Source organism: Hemitrygon akajei, chromosome 16, assembly GCF_048418815.1.
Source record: "Hemitrygon akajei chromosome 16, sHemAka1.3, whole genome shotgun sequence".
NCBI lineage: Eukaryota > Metazoa > Chordata > Chondrichthyes > Myliobatiformes > Dasyatidae > Hemitrygon > Hemitrygon akajei.
This window is the reverse complement of record NC_133139.1, coordinates 27478658-27506253: the sequence shown is the minus strand read 5'-3', so window position 1 is coordinate 27506253 and position 27596 is coordinate 27478658. Positions and strand designations below refer to the sequence as shown.

General features: G+C 45.3%; 1 protein-coding gene across 2 annotated transcripts; it reads right to left on the bottom strand.

The window, feature by feature from the left end:
* Positions 1–20: 20 nt before the first annotated feature.
* Positions 21–21058, bottom strand: tm6sf2b (transmembrane 6 superfamily member 2b). 2 transcript variants are annotated; one of them, XM_073068521.1, is made up of 10 exons: positions 20412–21057; positions 9973–10076; positions 9507–9604; positions 8080–8183; positions 7139–7221; positions 6467–6591; positions 5309–5410; positions 3789–3881; positions 1877–1996; positions 21–840 (listed from the first exon to the last, which is right to left on the bottom strand). In XM_073068521.1, the coding sequence occupies exons 1-10, from the start codon at positions 20501–20503 to the stop codon at positions 631–633; spliced, it is 1131 nt and encodes a 376-aa protein (XP_072924622.1). In that variant the 5' UTR covers positions 20504–21057; the 3' UTR covers positions 21–630. The 2 variants fall into 2 exon arrangements, with proteins under 2 accessions (XP_072924622.1, XP_072924623.1); XM_073068522.1 differs by lacking the exon at positions 5309–5410 and having other exon boundaries at positions 20412–21058.
* Between the last annotated feature and the right edge of the window lie 6538 nt (positions 21059–27596).

Sequence of the window (27596 nt, the reverse complement as noted above, 5' to 3'; positions counted from 1 at the left end):
CTGATAACACTGAGTAAGTATTTTTGTACAAAATGTAATTAACTTTATTGTTTCTATTTTACAAAATATTAAGCCAGGGTAGGCAAGGTAAAAATTAAGAGATCGTATATTAAAAAAAAACATTTTACAAACATATATACAATAAAGTTGATTGCTAGAGCAAACCTTGAATTAAAGAATTGTTTATAGCACAAGGGAGGCAATTTGGTCTATTAACCCCGTACAGTTCGTAAGACTAATCCAGTTTGGTGCAGCTTCTGTTACCCTGAAATGTACTTTTTCTTGAACTACTTATCCAATTCCTAGAACAATTCAACTGTCTGGCTTAAATGAAACCAGCCACACTGAGTCTTAACTGCTTTTGGTTCTGGGGCAATTGGGAAGGGATGGGAGGCAGCAATACGTGTGCGTGCCAGCAAACAAATAAACTAAGAGGAACTTCTGACTCTCGGACAGGGGTCCCAAACCTTTTTTATGCCGTTGACCCCTCCCATTAACCAAAAGGTCTGTGGATGCCAGGTTGGGAACTCCCTACTCTAGGTGATAGAAAGAGGGAGATACCCTGAGGCAGGTTTGCCATTCCATTTGAGATCTTTTCAGTGGCCTCCCCTCAGCAGTTAGGCCAGGTCCTCAGTTCACTTTCTTCTCCATTTCCTCGTTACTTCTGGGCACGCCTTTGAGAAAGAAACTGGAGCAAATAGCGCAGCGAAACGCCAGGAGCTGAGCACCGACAGCGAAGAAGACATTGACATAGAGGAACGAGGCCGCAGCGTTGTCTGGGACCCGGTACGTAAAGGAGGTGCGTGGGTGTAAAGATGAACCAATGTGGGAAAACTGGGCCTGGAAAAGTAAAACCAGAATTATCAGATGCTGAGTTCCATAACATTTGGAGTACTGTGTACAGTTCTGGTCACCAGTCGACAAAATAGAGAGAGTACAGAGGAGATTTACTAGAATGTTACCTGGGTTTCAGCACCTAAGTTACAGAGAAAGGTTGAACAAGTTAGGTCTTTATTCTTTGGAGCGTAGAAGGTTGAGGGGGGACTTGATAGAGGCATTTAAAATTATGAGGGGGATAGATAGAGTTGACGTGGATAGGCTTTTTCCATTGAGAGTAGGGGAGATTCAAACAAGAGGACATGAGTTGAGAGTTAGAGGGAAAAAGTTTAGGGGTAATATGAGGGGGAACTTCTTTACTCAGAGAGTGGTAGCTGTGTGGAACGAGCTTCCAGTAGAAGTGGTAGAGGCAGGTTCAAATTTGTCATTTAAAGTAAAATTGGATAGGTATATGGACAGGAAAGGAATGGAGGGTTATGGGCTGAGTGCAGGTAGGTGGGACTAGGTGAGAGTAAGCGTTCGGCACGGACTAGAAGGGCCGAGATGGCCTGTTTCCGTGCTGTAATGGTTGTATGGTTATAACCCACTGCTACAAAACAACAGCTGATATACCAGGGTGACTGACAGGAGTGATCACACCAAATACCATTTCAAGCCAAATGAGGGGAGGTCTTGTCAAAGAGAGTTTTTAGGAAATGGATGGAGAGGAGTTTAGGGAAGGAATTCCGAAGGGTGGGACTGTAGCAGCAGAAGGTAGCGATAGGCTTCTGAAAAATCGAGGATGGACGAGGAAGTGGAGTTAGAGAGCCACAGGATCTCAGATGGGTGGAGGAGGTGCTAGAGATACCGGTACAAGCAGTTGTCAGCGGGGAAGTCTGGCTGGGAATGGCAAATTAGGAAGGCACATTGTGCTTGGACTTCTTCCCCTCCTCCAATGTGATTTTTGATGGCGTCCATGGATGGGACCTGACCCTTGGCTGAACTGCTGTTTCAGTTGTAAAGAATCCCAATGCTACCGCCTTGAGTGCCTGTTACTCACCTGGGCTATGGCTCCAGCAAATATCATGGTCAAATCGAGCATCCACATACAGCCGGGCACTATCAGGCCATATAGGGCCAGGCCAAAGAAGGGCAGGAGGTAGAACATATTAACCAGCATCTAAGAAAGAGAGGTGTTAATGTTAAGTGCCTGCCATGGAAACTCTCAACATCCCTCTCCTTAAAAAAAAACACGAACGTGCCTTTGCTGCATTCACGTGAAAGTCAGCAATGCATTCGGGCATGCAGGTGATGAAATGATTAGGAGGCAGTGTTATGGGGAGGGCAGTTCTGCCAACACAGTAATCATTTTGTATCCTACACGGCGCTGCTGCCACAAATCAATGAATTTCATGATGTGTCAATGAGAATAAATCATGATTCTGAACTGCCTCGAGATGGAGATTTTTTTTAGTGCTTGAAGATTAACGTTGCCATGCGTACATCAAAACGGTGAAATCTGTTGTTTCGTGTCAGATCAGAGGGGTTCGCTCTGGTCAGCTGCGAGTACTGCCACTCTTCTGGCGCCGACGTAGCACGCCCACAACTCACGAACCCCAACCCCGACTTTGGAATGGGGGAGGAAACCCACGCGGGCCCGAGGAGGACGTGCAGCGGAGGGAGCTGAACTTGGCGATGGCTAGCGCTGTACCAGCGTTACGCTGACCACTCTGTTGCCGTCTGTTATTAGCGATTTAAAGTAGCAACCGATCCCAAAGCACCTTGTGGGATCAGCAAAGGCTGACACAGAACGATGAGTGACTGCAAGCGTCAGCTTTACCTACTTTGTCTGGGGGGTGGGGGTCGAGGCTTCACTGAACAGGTATTGCAATATTCCCATCAATGTGCGCCACATTTCACCCAACCTGTGAGGCTGCCAATTACAAACAAAACCAGGGTCCGTGGTTGGCGGCAGGGCAGGGCAGGGCAGGGCTCCTGGGATGGGAAACATTTGTTCCCCGTGGCCGAAGAATAGAAGGCGAGCAGGGCCCTCATCTGACTGGTGCTTCAGAATGGCCGAGATTGTCACTCGTAAGATAACGTAGTCTAATTTCCCCCCACAAACCTTCAAAAGGGACAGTAAATGGCATCATTAGATAGACGTCCCATCACATCAGATCTGCAAACGAAATGTCCCAGAAGGTGCCCAGTTGAATTTCTAGACCACCTGGGAATTCTCATTATGATGTTTCACTTCCATGAAGATGATTTTTTTTCCCCCCCAGTTTGGTAGAGGTGAAACCCTCTCCGATTTCTCAGCTGTGGTTTCTGAGGCAGGTGACGGTGTTCGCTCAGAGGGCGAGGAAGGTGAGCTTGGGGAGTGAGCAGCTCAAGGCAAACCCACCCGTGACTGGGTGAAGGTGGGAGGGGTCCACGAGGCCAGAATTGGAGGGGCACATCTCTGAGTGGTGCAAGTCCAGTAGGGGTTTTTATTATAGAGATACAGTGCGGATTAGGCCATTTCCAACCCTTTCAGACGTGCCGCCCAGTAACACCTGACACCCTGATTTAACCCTCACCCTATCATGGGATAATTTACAATGACCAATTAACCTACTAACCTGTAGGACAGTGGGAGGAAACTGGAGAAAATGACGCATTCCACAGACTCCTTAATTCAACTAAGCTGGAACTGAACTCCGAACTCCCCAGTGCCCTGAGCTGTAATAGCACACTAACCGCTATGCTGCTGCAGTGGTACAACTGAAGCTGGTGGGGTTTGAACAATTGGTTGAGAATTCCAATCCCAGGCATTGAAAGAATGCACCCTATCTTGGCGTCTATCATCCACGTGGTCCCAGCTTTGGGACAATTGCACACCTTAGATGCCCTCCCACAGCTGGAGGATAATAACATTCAAGTCGGCAGTAGCCCACGTTCCATTCAGCGTTTACCCAGAAACTGGATCTTACCTGGATTCTGGGATACATCACTGGATCCAATAGATAAGGCTCCTGTTCGTATTTGTAACTGTCACAGAAATCGAAGGGACAGTCGAGGGTGACCTGAATCAAGGAACCACATGTCAGAAACAGCACAAGTTCCACAAACTTCCCGGAAGTGAATCTAACCCACTGAGCGAGGGCAGGGAAATGTAGAAAAACAATTAAATCTGAATTTATGCCAGTTTTGCCCTTCAATGATTGCCAAGGAAGGTAATATTATACAGGATTTTGATTCAAAGTACTTTTATTATCAAAGAATGTATGAATTATACATGAGATTTGTTTTGCTTGCAAGCAGTCACAAAGCAAGAAACCTGAAAGAACCCAATTTAAAAAAAATAAAAGGCAGACACATTGCACAAGAGGAAAAAAAACATAAATCAAACAAACAACTGAAGCGAGCAACAGTATTCCGAACCAGACCGAGTCCCCAGATCTCGCTTCGCCGTTCACCATATTAGCGGGCATGGTGCACAGCAGCCAGGGCAGTCTCCGTAGCCTCAGCGCCACAGAGAGAGGAGGAACCATCACGGAGAGCGAGCTGAATTGGCTCTCAGCTCAGATCTCGACACCCCGTCTCTTCAGTCTATCTGGGCCAGCGTTTACATTGACCAAACAACAGAACAGCGGATGGCTCCGTCGCCCTGGAGAGAGGAGTGAACCTCATCTTGCCTCCAATCTGGGCTGGCGTTTAAGTTGCCCCAGTCTTAAGACTTGTGTTGTCAACCCCATCAGCCTCATTCTGGAAGTCTCCCCCACTCTATAGTGATCAGCTAGCTGATGGAGAGAGGGAAATTCGACACTGCTCATGGATAGCATTCCAATAATCCGGCACATCTTCCATGGAGGTGGCCAGAACCAAGATGGCCTTTGAGGAATTATCAGAGGTCGAAGGGGAAATGGACTTGTGCTGGTGCAGAATGAGAAAACTATTCTCACTGGACTTGCATGATGCAGATTCTTGTGACGTTAATGCCTTAAATCCCACATTTTGTTGGTGATTTGTGGCCATGGGTTGGCCAGAACTTCCCAATATGGCCAGAGGCCCTCACCATCCTTCTGAGCTACAGGTCAACTTTTTATCTGAAACAGTCGCTAGTGTGGACCTGCTTTAGAACTCCCTCCTTCCACCACCAACAGCTCCCTCCTCAGTGACCCAACATTGTGACACACTCTCAAACTGTCCCCCCCCCCCCCCACCTTCCACAAGAAATATGACTCATCGTCTGATCTGCTGTCCCTCCTTGACAGCGCAGCACGTCCTCAGAGGGGCGTGCACGGCAGGACTGCTGAAGGAGAGTGCAGAGTCACAGCTAACGCCCAAGTTAAAGTGTTCGTCACAACTTCCATGGGGGTTCCGGACACCCAGCTCCAATACTAGGGCCTGAGGAGGGTTGGTGTGGGAGTAAGGGTTGTTTAGAAGGGTTGAAACAGTCTGCGTCAAGTCAGTCAAAGGATATCCGTTCACGAACGTAGTCAAAACTTACAATGCCTCTGAGCAGTGTGTAAGGGATGGCAAACAACAGGTAAAGCACAAGACACAAGTCCAGAGGCCGTCGATACAACCACTTCCTCTGCTCCATGGCAACCTGAGGAAATGACAACAGCACGGCCAAAGTAAGTAACCAGTTCAGGTTAGCAACCAATAGGCCATCCAACACATGTTTAATCACAATCAATAGCAAGTCATCAGGTGATAATTAGCAAGTAATAATGAGAAAATAGTTAATATTCTTGTTAATGAACTGATCAGTAACACTGACAGAATTAAGAATTATGGAATTAACACGTGGGGAGTCTCGTGATGAGTGGAGCCACAGTCTAGCCGTGCTGTCAGTTTTTTTAGTGGAAGTTGATGCGTGTGTTTATAATGCAGTGTAGTCTGTGCAGAGCAAGGACGTGATGCACCGGCAAAGGGGGCGAAGACAAATGGAGATCAGGCTCTTCAGTATGTGTATTAATGCCCCTCTGCAGAGTTTTTAAACTCAGGCCAAAGGGGTCCTTGCCCACGGCCTCATTCCTCGCTGCACACCCAGTCACCAACTTGAGCCAGACCACAGTCCAGTCCCACCCGGACAGACAGCTGGCCCACTTTTCCAATCCCTAGACCACATTTCAGCTCCCTTACTTCACCTACACACCTAGTCCATGTTCCAGACACTCACACGTACCCAAACTTTAGATTGGGGGGGGGGGGGGGAGGCTTAGAAGAAAAGATTTAGACACGAGTTAAAGTTCTCTCCACCCGTCCTATGCAACAGTTCCAGGGCAGGGGCAGCATCGGTTTGAGATGTTAGGAGAGAGTATGGCACTATATCAAATCCATGCTACTTTGCTCTAGGAGCTTTGGCAGAACAACGTAGAAGTGCGACTTTCTATTAAATCTGTCATCCATCACTAGGAGTCTACTGAGGAAGCTATATTCTGTCACCGCTGTCTCATCACTGCCAGAAATAGGCCAGTAGCTACTTGATACAACGTTGAGCTCCCTCTGCACTATTCCATCAGGCACTCCCAGTACAAGGTCAGCTACAGAAATAAAGCTTCCTCCACACAGTAACTGTAGCCTCATGGAAACCTCCCAGTTCTCGAGAAAACCAGTGCTGTGATTTCTCCAGATCCTTTTCGATCCACGTTTTCCTCACCTGATCAGCCGTTGCCTGCGACAAAGGTCTAGGGCTCCCCAAAATTTTCTTCCCAGCCCAAAGTGGGATCAGCACATATGGTATGTTCAGCAGGAAGGCAGGACGAATCTCACTTCCGAATTTACCTTCCGGATTGGAGACAAAACACATTACAGGCACAGCTTTCAGAAAAGCAGCAAATATGTTTGTATTATGCACATCTCTGCTCATTTGTATAATTGACGACATGCCGAATTCCACAAGAGTTCCCATCTACATCCCGAATTAAACTTATCAGGTCAGGCAGAGCACAGGACAGGGAAAAAGTTAAACTCCCTCTAACAGGGGTTCCCAATCTCTGGTCCACAGACCCATTACTTAATGGTTTTAGTCCATGGTATAAAAAAGGTCAGGAACTGCTGCCCTACACTACGGTGTCAAGCACTGCCAGGACAGAGGCATAATGGAAAAACAGGAATAAGCCAAATTACACTCGTTTAGTGCACCATTCCACAGGATCACAGCTGATCTGGTTGTTAGATGCTCTCCAGTCACACCAAGTATTTCAAGGTAGCAACGCACTTTCGCAGACTGAAGGCCTTTGTGATTTACTGCCATTATTTAGCACCTGGTTACGTTTCCTTCTGCATGGCAGCTCCCAGACGGTGGGAATGAAAGTCGAGCGATACTCACCCACAGAAGTTCCAAGTAAAAGGGTGATGAGACTCATCGCCAGGGAGCCCAGCCAGTACAGGCCGACATTCCGGTAATTCCTCCTGTGGGGAAACCATGGGGCTTTGTTATCATGTGTACCTTCCATCTCCGTCGCTGCACGTGCTTCTGATCCAATACAAGCTCATTCCGCTAACCTTTTCACCCCCCAGTATCACTGTGGTGAAGCTAACTCCATCATCAAGGACACCTTCAAAAGGCAGCTCCTCAAGAAAGGTGGCATCCATCATTACAAACCCTTTCCATCTGGGTCATGTCCTTCTTACTACCTTCAGGGGAGAGGTACAGGAGCCTGAAGACACACTTTACATTTTAGGAACAGCTTCTTCCCCTCTGCCATCAGATTTCTGACAGGTCCATGAACCCAAATACACTACCTCACTATTTCTCTTTTGCACTATTTGTTGTAACTTGTAGTAATTTTTATTACTGTACTGCTGCCACAACAAATTTCACGACATACAGTTTGTCGGTGATAATAAACCAGATTCAAATAGCCTGCACCCTTCCAAAGCCAGCCTCCACATTCTCTATCAATGTAGGCCTCCGTTAGTCTTGATAGACCATGGATTTGCGCCTCGGAAAGTTTCCAGGGCGTAAGCCCGGGCAAGGTTTTTATGGAAGACCGGAAGTTGCCCAAGCTGTAAGTCTCCCCTCTCCATGCCACCAATGTTGTCCAAGGGAAGGGCATTAGGACCCATACAGCTTGGCGCCGGTGTCATCGCAGAGCAATGTGTGGTTAAGTGCCTTGCTCAAAGACACAAGCAGCCTCAGCCAAGGCTCGAACTAGCGACCTTCAGATCACTAGACGAACGCCTTAACCACTTGGCCACGCGCCAACACACTATCATTAGCCGGCATCTGGATCAGCGGTCAAGGTGTATTTCTATTTGGTGTCTTACCCAAGGGTAATTGCAGCTATCATGGTCAGGTAGAGCACATAATGGACGGTGCCATCCCAGTAGCAGATGAGAGTTCCGTAGGCACTGCGGAGATACGGCTCCCCCTGTGAAGGGAGAACAGAATCAGCACCTTAGTTCACCACCGGCCAGAACACCTCTGCTCCGAACCGTCTCCTGTGCTCCACTCCGCAGCAACTACCCTGCCGAGTTATACAGGTAGGAAAAGACGCAGCGGTTCATCAAGCTTTCTCCACACCGTGACGGGCAGAGCGTCAGGGAGAGATGCCCCCACACCACATCATCCATTCACCTACGCAATCGGTAGGGAGGCAAAGCAAAACTCTGACAATAAGGGAACACGAGTGAATCTGCAGATGCTGGAAATAAATAAAAACACAAAATGCTGGCAGAACTCAGCAGGCCAGACAGCATCTATGGGAGGAGGTAGTGACGACGTTTCGGGCCGAAACCTTTCATCAGGAGTAATGAAGGGTTTCAGCCCGAAACTTCGTCACTACCTCCTCCCATAGATGCTGTCTGGCCTGCTGAGTTCTGCCAGCATTTTGTGTTTTTACTGACAATAAGGGAAATGGCTTTCTACACACCCCTCGACCCACAGTTTGAAAACCACATTCCCAGTGCAGGCTCAAACCTGCTATTGGTTGTGAGGTCAGTGACACATTCCAGAGTCTCCCTGTGCTCCAGAAATGGGAAGAATCCTCAGACCTCCAGGTGATCCTACTCTTAGTGAGATTAAACTCACGTTGCCCTCTCGTTCCTCAGACTGCAAGCTGGCTGGGACCCAAGGAGCACAGGAGGTGGCACACTGCGCGGATCATCCAGAGAACAGGTAGCATGCTAGTGGTTCATCGCAATCCCGAGCACAATGACCTCCGTGCTATTGTTGTTGCGTTTCCAAAACAGCAACAGAAATGCCTGCACCCCCCACCCCCCCCATCATTGGCCAAACATCTCTGACCTACTCAGAAAGGACTGGATTCTCTGCTGCCTAACACCCATTGCCCACTACGTCAAGATGCACTGGGTGATGCGTGTGTGGATCCTAGTCTCTTGACACTGGACAACTGAATACAATCAGAAGAAAATGAAGGGTGTCATTTCTACAGCCCTTCACAACCTCAAGGTATTCAAAGCTATTTCCTATTGTATTGTAAAGAACATGCCAGATGTTGGCCGTAACCGCCCAGAAAACAGCAATGACCAGACAACATTTCAGTGTTTGTGGTTGGAGGAAGTTATTGATAATAACTCCTATTTCTTGTTCATGCACCTCAGGGGGCAGTCAGGCATTGCTTTAATCTCCTCTGAAAGGCCATAAAAGCTAAAGTCAGAGACAGGCAGGAATGCTAGAGCACTAGAATGAAGCCAGCAGAAGATTAACTAACTGTGATTCCAATCGAACCCACCTCTTTCAAGTAAAATGCCATGAATCCTTTGATGTAACCATCTTGCTCCAGGGAGATAACCAAATCGATGACACTCGTGAATGAGAACACTGCAAAAACTGCAACAAAATTCAAGAGTTACTCAATAACCCACCGCCATTCCCCTGCTTGTCACACCCCCACCTGCAATCTCACCTCCTATCTAGGGTCACATCATTTCAAGGACAATATGAAGCTGACATGCATAATTTTGACTGATTCACCAGCTAGGATTTACTACTTTTCAATGCTTCCAACTCTGAAGCCAAGGGGTCCATCAATAACAGAGGCTTGCTGATTCAGTCTGACGCAGTTCATGTAGATTCAGTTCTATCCAGGCGTGAACATAAATAGCTGATGATTCTCTTTTGGATGCAAGCGTCAATGAAGGCTCCTGCTACTCTGTTCTGAAGCTGCAGATCTAGAACTCTCCAAGAGGATCCCTTACCGTAAAACAGGGGGTCCTTAGGGCGATTTCCTCGAACCAGAAGGTACAGCACGAGCAGCAGGCCCAGGAGAACGCCAGCACCAGCAGCGAAGACCACCACAGGGCTTTGAAAGAGAAAGGGAATGGTCAGCCAGTCTAGAGCGCTTTAGGGTTAGTGTCTATCCTGGGTCATAATCAAGGAAAGGACATGATGCCAGTTGTCCAATTTCCACAAACCAATGGGGGGGGGGCATGATGGTTATGTTTTGCAGATCAAGATTCTCAGTTAAATAGTTGACAGGTTTAGTATGGTGCCTCCTTAGTGAGTCAGAGCGTGGAAACAGGCAATTTAGACCACTAAGCCCTTACCAATTGTAAAGCACCCATTTACACAAATCTCTTTCTTTTTCCCCTCCACATTCCCTTCAAACCCCTAGGTTCCAACACTCATCTCAACATTAGGGGCAGTTTTACGATAGCCAATTAAACACAAGCCTGCATGCGATTCAGATGCAGGAAGGAACACATGCAGCCACGGGGAGGATCCGCAAACCCCACAAAGAAAGCATTGGAGATTATTAGCGAATGTGGGTCGCTGGAGCTGTGAGGCAGTAGCTCTACGAGCTGCACCTCTCTGGAGCTCCATGTTCCTCGTCAAGGCAGTGCACACACCATCCCTCCACAGCATTACATGTGGCATCTACAGGAAAACTTTCCAGTTTATGTCGAACACCTTTTCACTACATCTTATAACAAAGAACAGTTAACTCAGACTGGATCAATCAGAAAAGCATTTATTTGACTTGTTGCAAGGGAAGGCATCACCACACAAGAGCTGGAGGTAGCTTCAACAAAACAAACAGTGTAGTCATTCCATTATACACTAATGCCACTACACTACCCATGCGAGTTCAGTGGACAAGGTGCATTCTGTTAGTCTGCTTAATTCGTGCATTTGGCATTCTTCCAGGAGCCGAATCACTTGTCTTTCTGCAGTTTTTCCATGTACTCAAGGTCCATCCGCATAATGTTGCACAAACACTATTAGCAAAGCACTCTGGTACAATACAGGTTCCATTTTGTTACTACAAGTACACTTCCGCATTTACCAGGCTCAGCCTGTGCCCATGCGGTGATTTGGTAGAGTAGTGGTTAGCATAATGCTTTACAGCACCAGCTGTAAGATCAGGGTTCAATTCCCTCCACTGTTTGTAAAGAGTTTACATTCTCCCCGAAACCGTGCGGGTTTCCTCCAGGTGCTCCAGTTTCCCCCTACATCCCAAAGACGTCCAAGTTAAGTTAGTAATTTATGGGCATGCTACATTGGTGCTGGAACCATGGTGACCCTTGCAGGTTGCCCCCAGCACATTCTCAATGCAAGCTTACACATTCCGCCATATACTTTGATGTACATAGTCAAATAAAATTCATCTTTTGAAAACAGTGTGGGCAGCTGTAAATTAAAGCACCGTGAGGTCTGATCATTGGCATAGCAGCAATGAGCATTTCTACGGGAAGTTTCTGATGATGGATGACGCAGGAAAGCAGCAAGGCTTCGTGTAGACGTACTCAATGGAGGGGAGCGTGTTATGTTTTCAACTCCAAAACAAATTCAAAGGAAACAAGGAGAAGGGGATAACTCGTGTAAGCTTATTTATCACTTTGAGTGAGGCATGCATCTATCATGTAGTGGCATGTGAATTGTATACATCATCTTTTTACATATAACCCAAGTAACTTATTTAAACGAAGAATCCTTAACTAAACAATACTTACAATATTACTCAAATATTACATACACAGAGGGCTTTGCCCGTGATGGACTGGGCCATATCCATTACTTTTTGTAGGATTTTCCAAAGGCATTGGTGTTTCCATACCAGGCGATGATACATTCATGACAGAGTTGGACATAATGCTTTATGCAAAACGGTAGAATTTCTTCTTCAAACCTCAATTTGTTGCTGCATTGCTTACCCACGTACAACACGGTAAAATGCCAATTGTCAGTCTTGTGACTGTGTGCTGAAGGTGTCAGCACTATCCAGATGATTATGCACACTAGGCTAAACCCTGCTGCAGATGAACCACCGTCAGTAGTGTTTGCTGTTATCTTTCAGAGTTAAGGACAGGTCCTGCTTCCCGGTTACCACCAATACAACAAACAAAGACAATCTAAAACCTATTCATTGTTCACGTCCCCAGTATCTCAAGATAAGCTGCTGAATTTACACAAAAACAGATTCCAGAGTCTAAAGCCAACACACTTCTTGGGGGGGGGGGGGGGGGGGGAGAATACTTGCAACTCTCACACTAGGCTGGTCAAAGTCTTTTTTTGGGTGCCAACAATGCAAATGTTAATTACAGGTTAATCTGTGTACCGGTGCTGGAAGGTGGTGGATGAAAACGTCATAGCACTCCACTGCAGGTTAGCAAAGCTCTACAAGCGGTTTCTAAAATATTGGCGATTAAGACACCTAAACATTTCAGTAGTTCTACTGAATGGCTACAGGTTTTGGACACACTGAGTAAACTGATTGGCTACAACACAGCTCAGCATGCTGAGCCGTTATTTCCCCAGTAACAGACACACTAGCCTACAGACACCCACGGAGCTGTCCAGAGCAACCTTTACCAAATGTGACTGCTGAGAATGAGCACGGTGAAGACAGCCAGGAGCTTCACCGCGGTTTCTTACCGATTACACTCGGTGTTCAGGATACTTTGAACTGTTTGAAGGATTTGGCTGTGTCTGTGCATGAAGTATGTGGTCTATAACTGTAAAGCAAAAGTCACCTGTTGTTTGTGTTGTGTTTTTAATACTTCAGTGATATTTGAGTACTATTGTAAATGCAGTTTGATTAAGTATTCTTTGTTATTTACATAATTCATTACAGGTTATATGTAAAAATATATGAATGGCATATGTTATTACACCACCTTGATACAAGTGCATGCTTCCCTTTTTTTCCCTTTGCAAGAGGACATTGACATTTGAGTTTTATTTTTAAAAAAGGAAGAAAACAAACAAAATTCACAGGTTCATAAACAGTGAGTACTGGGTGATAATAAGCATAAAAAAAGCAGAAGTGGCTGGCTACATTGGAGAGATAGATGTGTTCAATTGCACAAAAGATATCTGGGTGATGGAGACGTATTATAAAGCAAATGGAAAAGTTGACGAGCAATGAGTGCCAGTTTTGCTGAGTGCAATTGGTGGAAGAGCATGCAGTTTGCTTAAAAGTTCAAAAACAGCCAAAATGATTTTAATCAGCACTGGGATGAACTTGCCCTTGATGGGGGGTTGCCTTATTTGGGCATTGAGAGTGTTGGAGGAGTTACATGTCGATCATCTAGCTGTGGTCAAAATGAAAGCGTTGGCTCAAAGTTTTGTCTGGTGGCCTGGGATAGATCAGCAACTGAGCAGCTTGCCGTGCACTGTACAGGATGACAACACATCCAGAAGATGCCAAGAGCAGCACCTCTCCATCCCTGAGAATGGCCCGCATTGCCCTGGCAGAGGATTCATGTGGATTTTGACATACCATTCATGGGCACAAGTTTCTTGGTAGTGGTAGGTGCAGCTAAAAAGTGGCTATAAGCGTGTCCAATGACCCCCACTAAAGCCTTGCATGCTATTGATGGATTGAGAAGCCACCTGGAGGTCTGTGTACCAAAGGCAGTTAGTGACAATGAACCATTTGTTGCAAAACAATTTCAGACATTCCTGAACATGAATGGAATAAGACATATTGTATTTGCACAGTACCACCCAGCTACAAATGGCTTGGTGAAAAGGTTTGTCCAGAGTTTTAAAAATATGCACTGTGAGCATTTTCAGCAGAACAACTTTTATAATGTTGCAACTTTATAAAACTCTGGTTAGGCCACATCCGGAGTACTGCATACAGTTCTGGTCGCTCCACCATAGGACGGATGTTGGGGCTTTGGAGAGGGTGCAGAAGAGGTTTACTTGGATGCTGCCTGGTTTAGAGGACATGTGCTATCATGAGAGGCTGGATAAACTGGAGTGTTTTCTCTGGAGCAACAGAGGCTGGGAGGGGAGATCTGCTAGAGGTTTATGAGATTATGAGAGACATAGCTAGAGTAGACAGGAAGTATCTGTTTCCCAGGGATGAATGTCTTTGAAGGTAAGAGAGGTAGCTTCAAAGGAGATGAGAGGGGCAAACATATTTATTCAGAGAGTCTTGGATGTCTGGAATGTGCTGCCTGGTACGGTGGTAGAGGCAAATACATTAGAGGCTTTGAAGAGATGTTTAGATAGGCATATGGACGCAAGGAAAATGAAGGGATTTGAGTCCTGATGAAGGGTCTCATGCCAAAACATCGACTGTTTAAATTTTTCCATAGATGCTGCCTAGCCTGCTGCGCTCCTCCAGCATTTTGTGTGTTACCTTGGAGGGACATCTTTCAACCTGAATGGGGCAATTTAAAATTTGCTATGCTGTGGATGTCTGTATATACGTTTGTAGTAGTTGTATTATATAGTACACTGTGTATATAGTTGAGATGCATTCTATATTGAGTTGGAGTTTATAACTAAGTAGTGACAAGTGTTGTGTAGTTAATATTTCAGTAATATTATAAATATATTTAATTAAACATTATGCCACCATGTCATAAATATATGCCTCACTAAAGTAAAAAAGACAAAACATACACATTATCCTTGGCTCCATGTTTTTCTTATTGATTACATTTATGTTTTGGAGTTACAAAACAACAGTTTGGAGTGGCATATTTAACTGCACAAGACCTTTATTGGAACTTTACCACATTTTATGTGGAATACCTGGAGACATCCTGTAGATTCTCTTGCACGTGTACAATTTCTGTATTTCAGTACTGGACAAACACAATAACCATTAACTTAAAGTAATTCTAAACTTTGTTCTGTCTGAGAAAACAGTAAAACATTTGAAACTATGAAATGCTGGCTTAGGTGGTCACTGTACCTCTAATCTTCCTAACAATGAATATGATTTTATTCACATGAAATGCACTGGTCTGAATGTTCATGCAGTGAGCGTATTTTCAGTTATTATGGGCAGAGCAACTGGAAAGAGGAAAAGTAGTATTCAGCTGATGTCTAAAATACAAGTGAAAATTATTATGTGTTACAGAGAGCTCTACAGTCACATAAACAACAGAAAGGTTGCCTTGTGCACATCATATAAAAAACAAGAAACTATTGGTATGGAGAGCCACTGAACAAAACATTTTGTTACTTTAACTGGAAATAGGTTTCTGTTTTATTCCCCCACACACTGTTTGGGCATCCCAAATCAAGCAAGCCGCCTGAGGAGGAAAAAGCTAATAAAATGGGTTATATTCCTTGGATACAAGAACCATGACATTATTATGGCATTAAAGGAAGCTATATGGCCCGTTAGATTTATGCCATCTAGATCAGGGGCTCCTAACCTGGGGTCCACAGACCCCTTGCTTAATGGTTTTTGTCCATGGCATAAAAAAGGTCTAGACCAATCCCTTGTGACATCATGCTTCCCTTTCACCAAAGCCATAAAGATATTCTCCCTCCATTTGTTGGTGAAGGGAGCAAGTGATTCAATTCCCAACACTACTTCAGGAAATGAATTCCATAGGTTCCACAACAGATAAGGTTAAGAGGAGACCAAACAGAGAGTTTCATTTCTGAAACCTCACCTTGAGTATAGTGAACAGTTTTGGGCCCCTCGTCTTAGAAAAGATGTGCTGGCATTGGAGAGGATCCAGAGGAGGTTCACAAGGATGATTCCAGGAATTTAAGGGTTATCATACAAGGAACGTTTGATGGCCCTGGGCCTGTAGTCGCTGGGATTCAGAAGGATGAGGGCGGCATCTCATTGAAGCCTTTTGAATGTTGGAAGGCCTGGACAGAGGAGATGTGGAAAGATGTTTCCCATGGTGGGAGAGTCTAGGACAAGAGAGCAGAGCCTCAGGATAGAGGGGCACCCTTTCAAAACAGAGATGCGGAGAAATTTCTTTACCCAAAGGGTGGTGCATTTGTGGAATTTGTTGCCACATGCAGCTGTGGAGGCCAGGCCATTGGGTGTATTTAAGGCAGAGATTGATAGGTTCTTGATTGGACATGGCATCAAAGGTTATGGGAGAAGGCCAGGAACTGTGGTTGAGGAGGAGGGGAAAAAAAAGGATCAGAACAGACTCGATGGGCTAGATGGCCTAATTCTCCTCCTATGTCTTATGGTCTTAAAACGATGAAGGTATTTGACAAGGAAAACAGAGAAAATTCATCCACATGTGATTTAGCCTCTTCAGAGGAGTGGTTAAGTGTCAAAAAAACAGAAGAAATAAACAGGTTATAAAGATTTTTTTTTACTGCATGCTGATAGATTATTAGGATGGAAGTGCCACAGAGATCAGAAACAAGCCTAAGCTACTTCCAATCTATATCAATGACTTCAAAGTTCAAATGGAAACTTATTCTCAAAGTATGTACAAGTTACCATATACTACCCTGCAATTCATTTCTTTGCAGGTATCTACAGAGAAGAAATACAATAGAAATTATGTAAAACTATATATAAACAAAGAATAACAAACAGCCAACATGCAAAGACAATCTACGAAAAAAAACAGAGAACATGAGTTGTAAGGGGACCGTGAAAGTGAATCTGGAGGATGTAGAATCAGTTCAGAGTTGTCAATGAAGTTATCCTCACTGATGGAGCCTGATGGTTGTAGGGTAATAACTAGTCCTGAACCAGATGGTGTGGGACCTAAGGCTTCCATACTTTCTGCCAGATGGTCGTAATGAGCAGAGAGCTTAGCTTCGATGGTGGGGGTCTTCAATAATGAATGCTGTTTATGGATGCTGTCCATGGAAACGTACTCAGTGGTGGGGAGGACTATGCCTATGATGGATTGAGCTGTAGCCACCACTTTCTGTAGCATTTTCTATTCCTGGGCATTGGTGTTTCCATACCCGACCTTGATGGAACCTGTCCACAGTGCATCTACAGAAGTTTGTCAGATTAGTTGGTGGCATACCAAATCTAAGCAAACTCCTAAGAAAGCAGAGATGCTGCCGGGCCTTTTTATTATGATGACTCTTAGGTAGTGGTCCTAGGTCAGATCTCTTGATATGTTAATGCCAAGGAACTTAAAGCTACTGACCATCGCCACCAATGCTCCCCTATAGAGGACTGGCTCAAGGATCTCTGCCTTCCTCCTCCTGTCGTTGACAATCAGCTCTTTGGTTTTGCTGATGTTGAGTGAGAGGTGGTTGTTGTGGCAGCACTCAACTAGATTTTCAGTCTCCCTCCGACTGTATGTGCCAATTTGTCACCACCTTTGATTCAGCCAACAACAGTGATGTCGTCAGCAATCTTAAATATGGCATTGGAACTGCACCAATAAATATAAAGACAACATACATAAAGCAAGGCAGTTGAACATGAATTGAGGGGGAGCAAAGGAATGGACACCAAATAAATGAACAAAAAGTTTCAATTAGAGTATGATGTGGGAGAAATGCGCAAGTCATTCACACTAGAAGGAAGTCTAGAAAAAATTAAGTAATGCAAATTTTAATGAATGTTAATGTTCAAATGACTCTGGTTACATCCACATACAGCAAACAATCTAGATGGAATCCTAGTGAAGGGACTTGGCCCGAAACATCAACTGCTTATTCATCTCCATAGTTGCTGTCTGATCTTCTGAGCTCCTCCAGGTTTGTATGTGGGTGTGGCATTTGGAAGGTGGACACATCAATGGCATTTGCTGAAAGGGGATGAGAATATGAGAGTAACACAATCTTGCTGTGAATGTGCAGGGTTACGATGAGAGCACACTTTTGGAGGCAGTGCAATGAAGGATCACCAAATTACTGGGATAAATGGATTATCCCTGGAAGGAGAGGTGGTAGAGGGTCTTAACTATTTGGATTATTACAAAACAATCTCATTGAAATATTAGATTCTGAAAGAGAGTGGCATGGCAGATGACGAGAAGTCTCGAGAGCCTAGAACTAGTGAGGCATCACCTCAGCCTGGGGATTCAGCCATTTAGGTCAAAAGGGAAGAGGAATTTACTGAGGGTGTGAATCTTTGCAATTCTTCACTCCAAACACTGTGGGTCACTCCTGCCAGTCACCAACCAAGTCTGTTCAACTGAGATTCATAGCATCAAGATGATCCAGGGTTATAGGAACCAAGAGGAAGATGAAAGTGATGTGGTGGATCAGCCATTCTCTTCATGAAAGATAGAACAGGCTCAAGGATCTGTATCCTTCCTTTCCTCCTCTCCACTCCACACTAATACTACTCTTAACTATGAACATCAGTCTCTAATAAATAATTCAGGGTGACTGCCTTAGAGAGAGGCAAGAACCTTGAAGTCACTCCTAACTGAGACAACCAACAAAGATGCCTTCAAAGAAGCACCAGACAAATAGAAGGATATTGTGATGGGGGGGGGGGGGGGTGAGGTGAGAGGAGGGTTAGTGCACAATATAAACACTGTAATGGACTCAATGTGCTACCAATTTTTAAATTTCAACCACAATTGAACTTGTCACGGCACTCAGAAAAAGGGTAAAATACAGGCACCCAAGAGTTGCACTGGTATCCTTTCACAGATTTTGTGCACATTCATGGTTATGGCTTCTGACAAAAAAGTGATAAAGAAATAAAATCACAGCTCATTTGCCTCTGAGGCTAACAATCTCCCAGATACCAGCCTCAGTCAGTATCCAAAACCCTGACCAATCTCTGCTCAACAAGGAAAACCACGTCAGAGCAAAATGATCAAACTAAACACAGATAACCAGAGTGCAAAGATTGAGAGCAACATCAGAGAGCAAAGAGCAAAAGAGGGCGTAAACATCAAGGGTGACACATGCAGAACGTGGTGCTAAATCAATCCAGGCATCTGAGAGAACGGAGGAAATTTCTATGAGGCACATGGATGGTGGAGAAATGGATAGCCACATAGGAGGGAATGGCTACATTGATCTTAGTGTATGTTAGAAGGCCAGCACAACATAATGGGCTGAAGGGCCTTACTGTGCTATGATTGATTTAAACGTTCCTATCACTTCCTGGGGAACGACGTTCCTTGTGAATTCTGTCTTGGATTTATTGGTCATAGAACACTACAACACTGAAGCAGGCTTTTTGGCCAATCGAGTCTGTGTCAAACTATTAATCTGCCTAGTCCAATTGACCTGCACCATAGCCCTCCATGCCCCTCTCTTCCATGCACCTATCCAAAGTTCTCTTAAATGTTGAAATCGAACCTACATCCACAACTTTTGCAGGCAGATTGTTCCACACTCTCACCACTCTCTGAATGAAGAGGTTCCCCCTTATGTTCCCCTTAAACATTTCACCTTTCATCCTTAGCCCATGGCCTCTAGTTCCAAACTGGGGGGGGGGGGGGGGAAATAACTGCTTACATTTATCCTATCTATATTCCCCATAATTGTGTATGCCTCTATCAATCTCCCCTCATTCTCTTCCACTCTAGGGAATAGAAGTCCTAACCTGCTCCATCTTCCCTGATGACTCAAGTCCTGAAACATCCTTGTAAATTATCTCTGCACTCTTACAATCTTACTGACACATTTCCTGTACGTAGGTAACTAGAACTGCACACAATACTCCAAATTAGGCCTCACCAATGTCTGATACAACTTCAACATAATATCCCAACGGCTGTACTCGATACTTTGACTTATGAAGGCCAATGTGGCAAAAGCTCTCTTCACCATCCAAAATACCTGCGACGCCAGTTCAAGGAATTTGGAACTGTATTCACAGATCCCTCTGTCCTACTACACTTCTCAGAGCCCGTGTTAGTCCTCCCAAAGTACACCACCTCACACTTGTCTGCATTAAATGACACCTGCAGTTTTTCAGCCCGTGTTTACAGCTGGCCCAGATCCCGGGGCAAGCCCTGATAGGGTAACAGGATAAAACTTAACCCCCTGTTTCTGGTTTCTATGAGAATGTAAAAGTTAGGAGCAGGATGCCGTTCTCCCATTCAGAGACCATGACGTTGGACGTCATCACAATGTTCCCCTCAGTTCTCGTCACCCTGAACTCTCTCGGAACTCGGGTCTGCTCTCTCACTGGGTGACTCCAGTACCCTACAATCTTCCCATTGAGGTCACTTGTACCCTAGAACTTGCTGACAATAAATGGCTTTCAATCACCAGTCTAACATTGTTCCTTCTCCACTCTCTTACCAGGGGCTGACTCTCACTGAGATTCGGGCCCCTCCTTTCCCCATGGCGCTGACTTTCAGTAGCTACCGTCCCTCCTCCCCTTAAGTTTCTGCCAAGGAAAACTTGCTCGTCTCCCTGTAAGGCAAGAGCTGATCTAATTCAATCACTTCCACAGATAGTGACTCACGGGCCCTTACTTTCCGACTCACAAGCCCCCTGCACACAATCACTCGCACAGGCGACTCACCTTTCCATGGCCGAATGGCTGTTGAGCAGGCGAGAGACGGGGATAGCGCTCAGAGACGCGAGAAACGCTGCGAATCCCGCACCGGGACGCATGGTTGCTGGTCCCGAAGTTCAGTGCCGCGCCAGGTGTTCGCAGTATCTTTTGACAAGGATTCAGACTAGGACGAGACAAAATTCACAGAATACACGGAACACCGGCACAAGGCACCCCGGAAGGTTTAAGCGCGTCTAGCAACACAGCCTGTCGATCCCAGCGATTTTTCTCCGCCTTCCAGAGGCCTAAGGAGCCAATGAAAAACTTCGGAAATGTTGTCATGGCTCTCAGATTAAACCGAGCAGTCATCTAGGCTCCCAAAAGGAATTGCGACAATGATCCGATTTATCTATACTGAAGGATAAACCTTGGCCCCGGAGAGAATTCTGGCGTTCCACTTTGAACTGTATTATGGAACTACTTCACCTGAGAGCGCAATTACGACCTGGGTTAAACATCTGATCTGAATGTCGGCACTTCCAACAGCCCCTGCCCTGAATCGTATAGCACTCCCTCAGTATATCTGCTCCAACGATGCAGATCTCCCTCAGGACCGACCCTCGTAGGCTGATGCACCTCCTCGTGCTTTTTACAATTCATTCTTTTGGGGATCTGTTTTTATTGCTGTGGTGAACTACATATACCTGTCTGGACACGCCCCCCCCCCCCCGCTGACAGCTCCTGTGGCTCCTCCCACTGACCCCCTGTATAAAGGCGGTTGGAGGCACTGCTCCTCCCTCAGTCTCCAGGATGTTGTGTGGTGGTCTCTTGCAGCTAATACAAGCCTGTCGTTTGCCTCCCGTCTCCGAGAGTTATTGATGGTGCATCAATTGCCCATTCCTATTTGCCGTTAAACTGAGCTGTTTCGCTTTCAGACAGGTGGGTCAGAATTCAGATACAAGTGGAGTAAATCAGGCACAAATGGCAATTTTCCTAAACTGCAAGGCGATATGGGGGGGGTGGGTGGTGGTTGGAGATGGTTTCTTACAAAAACCTGTCTTTTCTGGTAAAATTTTCCCAATGATTTAATTTTAATTCCAAATTATTAACATAATTCAAATTTCACCAGGACCAAGGTTGATTTAATTATCAAACCTCTGCATTACTAGTGAAGAACCCGAACCAAATCACCGCTATTCCTCCGTCTGGGTCTCACGCGTGGAAACGTGGTCGTTTGGGGTGACATTACTGAGTAACAAGAAGTAGATGGGGGGGGGGTGATCTTGGATAGATTTTTGAAAGAACAGGAAGTTTCTGCTATTGGTTCTCTGGCTATACCTGGACAGATAAGAGCTGATTAAGGTGTGAGTGATTCCATCAGTTACGGTGCCTGGGTGGAGGAGGATGAAGTCGCCAACTGCGTCAAAGCATGACGAACAGGTTGGAATAGTATAGATGATCTTTTCAACAATCACATGAGATGGGAGAGAGAAGCAGGGCCAGTCCTCTTACAGACACAAAAAATGAGATAAGCAAACTCTTTGTGACTGTCCAAATCTCTATACAGGTATACACGTGATGCACCATCAATAACTCTCGGAGATGTGAGGCGAGATATAGGCTTTTATTGTCTGGAAGAAAGAACAAGCAGCAATTGACCACCATACTACATCCTGGAGACTGAGGGCAGGGCCCAGGCTCCAATCGCCTTTATACAGGGGGTCTGTGGGAGGAGCCACAGGAGCAGTCAGCGGGGGGGGGGGGGGGGGGGCGTGTCCAGACAGGTAAAAGTAGTTCACCACAACACGAGACCCCAAATAAAATCCGCACTCCCTGCCTCTTGAGGAACAGGCTCCGCATTGGGTAAGAAGTATAGCAGAAGTGGGATCCCGATTGCAATTCTGGGAAAGATTCCCAATGACCGAGACGTTACAATATTTTCAAAGACTGACGAGGGAAGTGCGGTTGGAGCTCAAGTGTAGTTTGCAAGGCCGGGAAGTTCAAGGGTATTATTTTATGAAGGGGACTGATGGCAGGGTGGATGGGGAGGGGAGGGATAGTATTGCTAACAATAGAGAAACATTGATTTCAGTAGGGTTTTGATAAAGTTCCCCATGCAAGGCTCCTTCAGAAAGTAAGGAGGCATGGGATCCAAGGAGACTTTGCTTTGTGGATCCAGAATTGGCTTGCCTACAGAAGCCAATTGGTTGTAGATGGTTCATATTCTGCATGGAGGTCGGTGACCAGTGGTGTTCCGCAAGGATCTGTTCTGGGACCCCTCCTCTTTGTGATTTTTATAAATGACCTGGATGAAGAAGTAGAAGGGTGGGTTAGTAAATTTGCTGATGACACAAAGGTTAGGGATGTTGTGGATAGTCTGAAGGGTTGTCAGAGGTTACAGCAGCACGTTGATAGGATGCAGAACTGGGCTGAGAAGCGGCAGATTGTCTTCAACCCAGATTAGTGTGAAGTGGTTCATGTTGGTAGGTCCAGTTGAAGACAGAGTATAATATAAATGATAAGACTCTTGATAGTGTGGAGTATTTGAGAGATCATCTTGAGGTCCATGTCAATAGGACACTCAACTCTGCTGTGCAGGTTGACAGTGGTGTAATGTTCAGTGGTGTAGTGTAAGGTCAAGGTGTGTTGGCATTCATCAGCTGTGGGATTGAGTTCAAGAGCCATGAGGTAATGTTACAGCTATGAAAGACCTTGGGCAGACCACTTGGAGTACTGTGTTGAGTTTTGGTCACTTCACTACAGGAAGGACGTGGATACTATAGAGGGAGTTGAATAGAATGAATAGACCTGATGGACAATGGGGTACAGAGTTAACCATTCCCCTCCTGAGAAACATGAACTATTATTGCTGCTATGCTGACCATGAGAAAGAGAGACGGAAAAACAGGCAAGAACATCGGCGACAGATAAGAGAGAGGGGGAAATTGCTGATTAACCGTATTGTGACTCCTTTTTGAATTATTTACTGTTTCGCTGCAAGGACAATAGTTTGTTCATAAACATTCCTCAGTGGACTGAAGGAGTGGCCTTATTTGATGGACACAGTTATTCAGGAGTGATGGATAGCTGAGTCCCCGTGAGTAGGGATAAAAGACAGGTCTGGAGAGACACCCTCCAGACACGCCAGTGGACACTGATTGAGTGTTGGAACCCACAAGAAAGGTGGGGGCTTCAAAGACCGAACCAGGAGGTCGGTCATTAAGGCTATCAGTGTTAAAGCAGGGCCGGTGGGGACTTGTGTGTGTTTCCACTCATGCCAGAGTGACGAGTCCACCACAGAAGAACGGAGAGGTCATAACTGAATGACCACACCGATACGACGGATTAAGAAAGCAAAGGAAGGTTTGCCTGACTGTAGCTGTTACATCTCACTCGCTCTCTCTCTCTCTCTCCAATGATTACAATACAACAACTATAACTACATCAGCACTCATGAACTGAACTGAACTTTATACTTTTCTATGACAATTTATTTACCCCTAGACATCGATAGAGCTTGTTTATTATTCATTATTATTATTATTCCTACACTTTAAGGTTTATTACTGCTAACTGGTTTTTATGTATATTTGCATTATTGATATGGTTTTGCTTATTTTTATTAATAAACACCTTTAGTATAGTACCACCAGACTCCAACGAATTCTTCTTTCTCTGCTGGTTAGACACCCAGTTACGGGGTACGTAACAGAGTGCAGAGATTTACAAGGATGTTGCCTGGATTGGAGGGTGAGAATAGGTTGAGTGCATTTGACCTGATAGAGGCGTATAAGATGATGAGGGCCATTGATTGTGTGGATAGCCAGAGGCTTTTTCCCAGAGCCAAAATGGCTAACACGAGGGGGCGTAGTTTTAAGGTTTTTGGAAATAGGTACTGAGGGGATCTCAGGGGTAAGTTTTTCACACTGAGAGTGGTGGGTGCGTGGAATGCAGTGCCAGTGGCGGTGGTGGAGGTGGATACGACAGGGTCTTTTAAGACCCTCTCAGATAAGTACATGGAGCTTAGAAAAATAGAGGGCTGTGCACTAGGGAGATTCTAGGCAGTTTCTAGAGAAGGTTTCGTGGTCAGCACAGCATTGTGGGCTGAAGGGCCTGTAACGTGCTGTGAATTTCTATGTTCTATGTACATATCAATGCGTTCAGCACTGATCTCCCTATCCTCCATGTCCTTCTCCTTGCTAAATATTGATGTACTCATTAAGAACCTCACCCACATCCTCCACGTCAAAGCAAATGTTCTCCCCTTTATCCTTGAGTGGTCCTATTTGCTCCCGTTATCCTCTTGTTCTTGATGTATGTATAGAATGCCCTGCATTTCACTTTAATCCTACTTACCAAGGATTTCTTTTGTCTACTCCTGGCTTTCCTAGTTCCCTTCTTGAGATCTTTTCTGACTTCTTTATAATCCTCCAGGGGTCTGCTTGACCTTCCTGACTAAATTCATCACCTCTTTGAACATCGAAGATTCTCTGACTTTGACATCTTTATCCTTTCTTCTGACTGGAACATACCTGTCCTGTACTCTGTATAGTTGGTCTTCAAACACTTGTCGGATGTAGACTTGCCCCAAAACACCTGTTTCTAATAAACATCCAAGGCTGTCATAATTTGCCCTATACACTCCCACTAGCTCCATGTTTATTCTTATCTACAACTACTTTAAAACTTGGCCACTGTTCTCTAACTCCTCACCCACTGAAAGGTCAGTCTCCTGACCAGGCTCAATTTCCTACATCTAGTCCAATACAGCCCTTCCTTTTGTTGGACTATTTACATATTGATTTAAGAAACCCTTCTGGGTGCACCTGACAAATTCTGACCCATCTACATTTTTTGTGCTAAGAAGATCCAGTTTATATCAGGGAAGTCACATCTTTCCGAAATTCTGAAAAAGGATCCATTGCTTTCCCGGCATATCACCGAGTACAAGTATCGATATTAACCGATACTTCAACGATAAACTCCGCCACCTTCATCAGGGATGGTCTCTCCTGGTTGGTTAGTCCTCGTCCAATCAGGTTTCCACTCTCCCACCTTGTTTCTAAAATCCCTTTCCTCTAGTTTTGTTTCCACGGCTTCCTTTACAAAGCGGTCCCCAAAGCCTTTGGCTCAGCACAGTAGCTTTGTGCCGTTCAAGTCAATCCAATTGTATTGTGTGCAGTTTTGGTCTCCAAATTTGAGGAAGGCCATTCTTGCTACTGAGGGAGTGCAGCGCAGGTTCACAAGGTTAATTCCCGGAATGGCGGGACTGTCATATGTTGAAAGATTGGAGCGACTGGGCTTGTATACACTGGAATTTAGAAGGATGAGAAGGGATCTGATTGAAACATATAAGGTTATTAAGGGATTGGACACGCTGGAGGCAGGAAGTATGTTCCCGCTGATGGGTGAGTCCAGAACTAGAGGCCACAGTTTAAGAATAAGGGGTAGGCCATTTAGAACAGAGATGCGGAAAAACTTTGTGGAATGCTCTGCCCCAGAAGGCAGTGGAGGCCAAGTCTCTGGATGCTTTCAAGAGAGAGTTAGATAGAGCTCTTATAGATAGCGGGGTCAAGGGATATGGGGAGAGGGCAGGAACGGGGTACTGACTGTGTATGATCAGCCATGATCACAGTGAATGGCGGTGCTGGCTAGAAGGGCCGAATGGCCTACTCCTGCACCTACTGTCTATTGTCTATGGCCATTGCGAAAGCAATATTCTGCTACCGCCTATTTCTCCGGCTAACCCAAATCACAGCGTATGCGGGTCAAAGATAAGCTGGAACTCAGGACGGCTGGCGTTTGCGGGATTCCCTGTGAATTCGGCGCCGCATTTATCGGTCACGGTAGAACCCGCATCAAGGAACACACAGGTGTATCCGTTTGGGTTGCCTGGAGAAAAACATTGCACTCGCAATGGCCAGCGGATTAACTTCGACGGCACAGAAATACTGTGCCACGCCAATGGCTTTTGGAACAGCTTGGCGATGGAAGCCATTGAAATAAAACTATAAGAAAAGAATCTTAACAAAGACGAAGGTCCCGCCCTAAGAAAGATCTGAAATTTGATTGGAAACAAGGTGGGACAGCGTAAACCTGATTGGATGAGGACTAGCCAATCAGGAGGGGCGGACGATGAGCTTTTACCACTAACTAGACGTGCCTAGGTCTCACCCCTGATGAAGATGGCAGTTTGTCATTAAATGATCGGTTAAAATCGATACCTGTGCCTGGCTGGAAGCTCAAGAGGAGTTTATTCACTTTCTCAATCTGTTTGCATATGTTCCTCAATTTCTGGCACTTTTGTTTAACACTATTTCCCCTTTATAAAACAATGTTGACTCTGCTTGATCATATAATTTCCTAAATGTTCTTCTGTTACCTACTTGGTAATAGATTCTGGGATTTTTTAAAAAAACAATGACGGATGTTGGACTTTCTGTTCTGATTTATGATTTTCTGCTTCTTGAGCACCTCTATTTCTCTGGAACCTCTCACAATCCAGGATATTTGGTATCTTACAGCTAAAGTACTCATATCCTTTTCTCCACTTCCTTTTAAGATTCTATAATTCAGGATTTTGGGTCAGTCTTTAACCCCATTAGTTTGCCTGGTACTTTTTCCCCACTGTAGACTGTCAAACAACTTCCCTTCCAATGGCTCATTCATTATTAATGCATGTGTTTAGTTTCCTTTATGAAAATTAATTAGTTAGAATCAGTCACAGCTTTATTTGTCATAATAGGAAGGCACTATTATTTGTAATGCCTGGTTAAGAAACCATTTTATTGTATTTCTGTTGCTATGCTATTAAGTATTTTATTATAGAGTATTAAGAATTATAGTTTATAGGCATCCATTAGTCTCGTGAGACCATGGATTTCCGCCTTGGAAGGTTTTTCCAGGGCACAGGCCTGGCAGGGTTGTATGGGAGACCAGCAGTTGCCTTCCCCTCTCCACGCCACCGATGTTGTCCAAGGGAAGGGCACTACGACCCACACAGCTTGGCACCAGTGTCGTCGCAGAGCAATGTGTTGTTAAGTGCCTTGCTCAAGGACACAACGCGCTGCCTCAGCTGAGGTTCGAACCAGTAACCTTCAGATCACTAGACTGATGCCTTATCCACTAGATCATATATGTCAAACTCAAGGCCCGCGGGCCGGAATTATCTTTGGCCCGTGAGATAATATCTAATTACTATTAAAGCTGGCC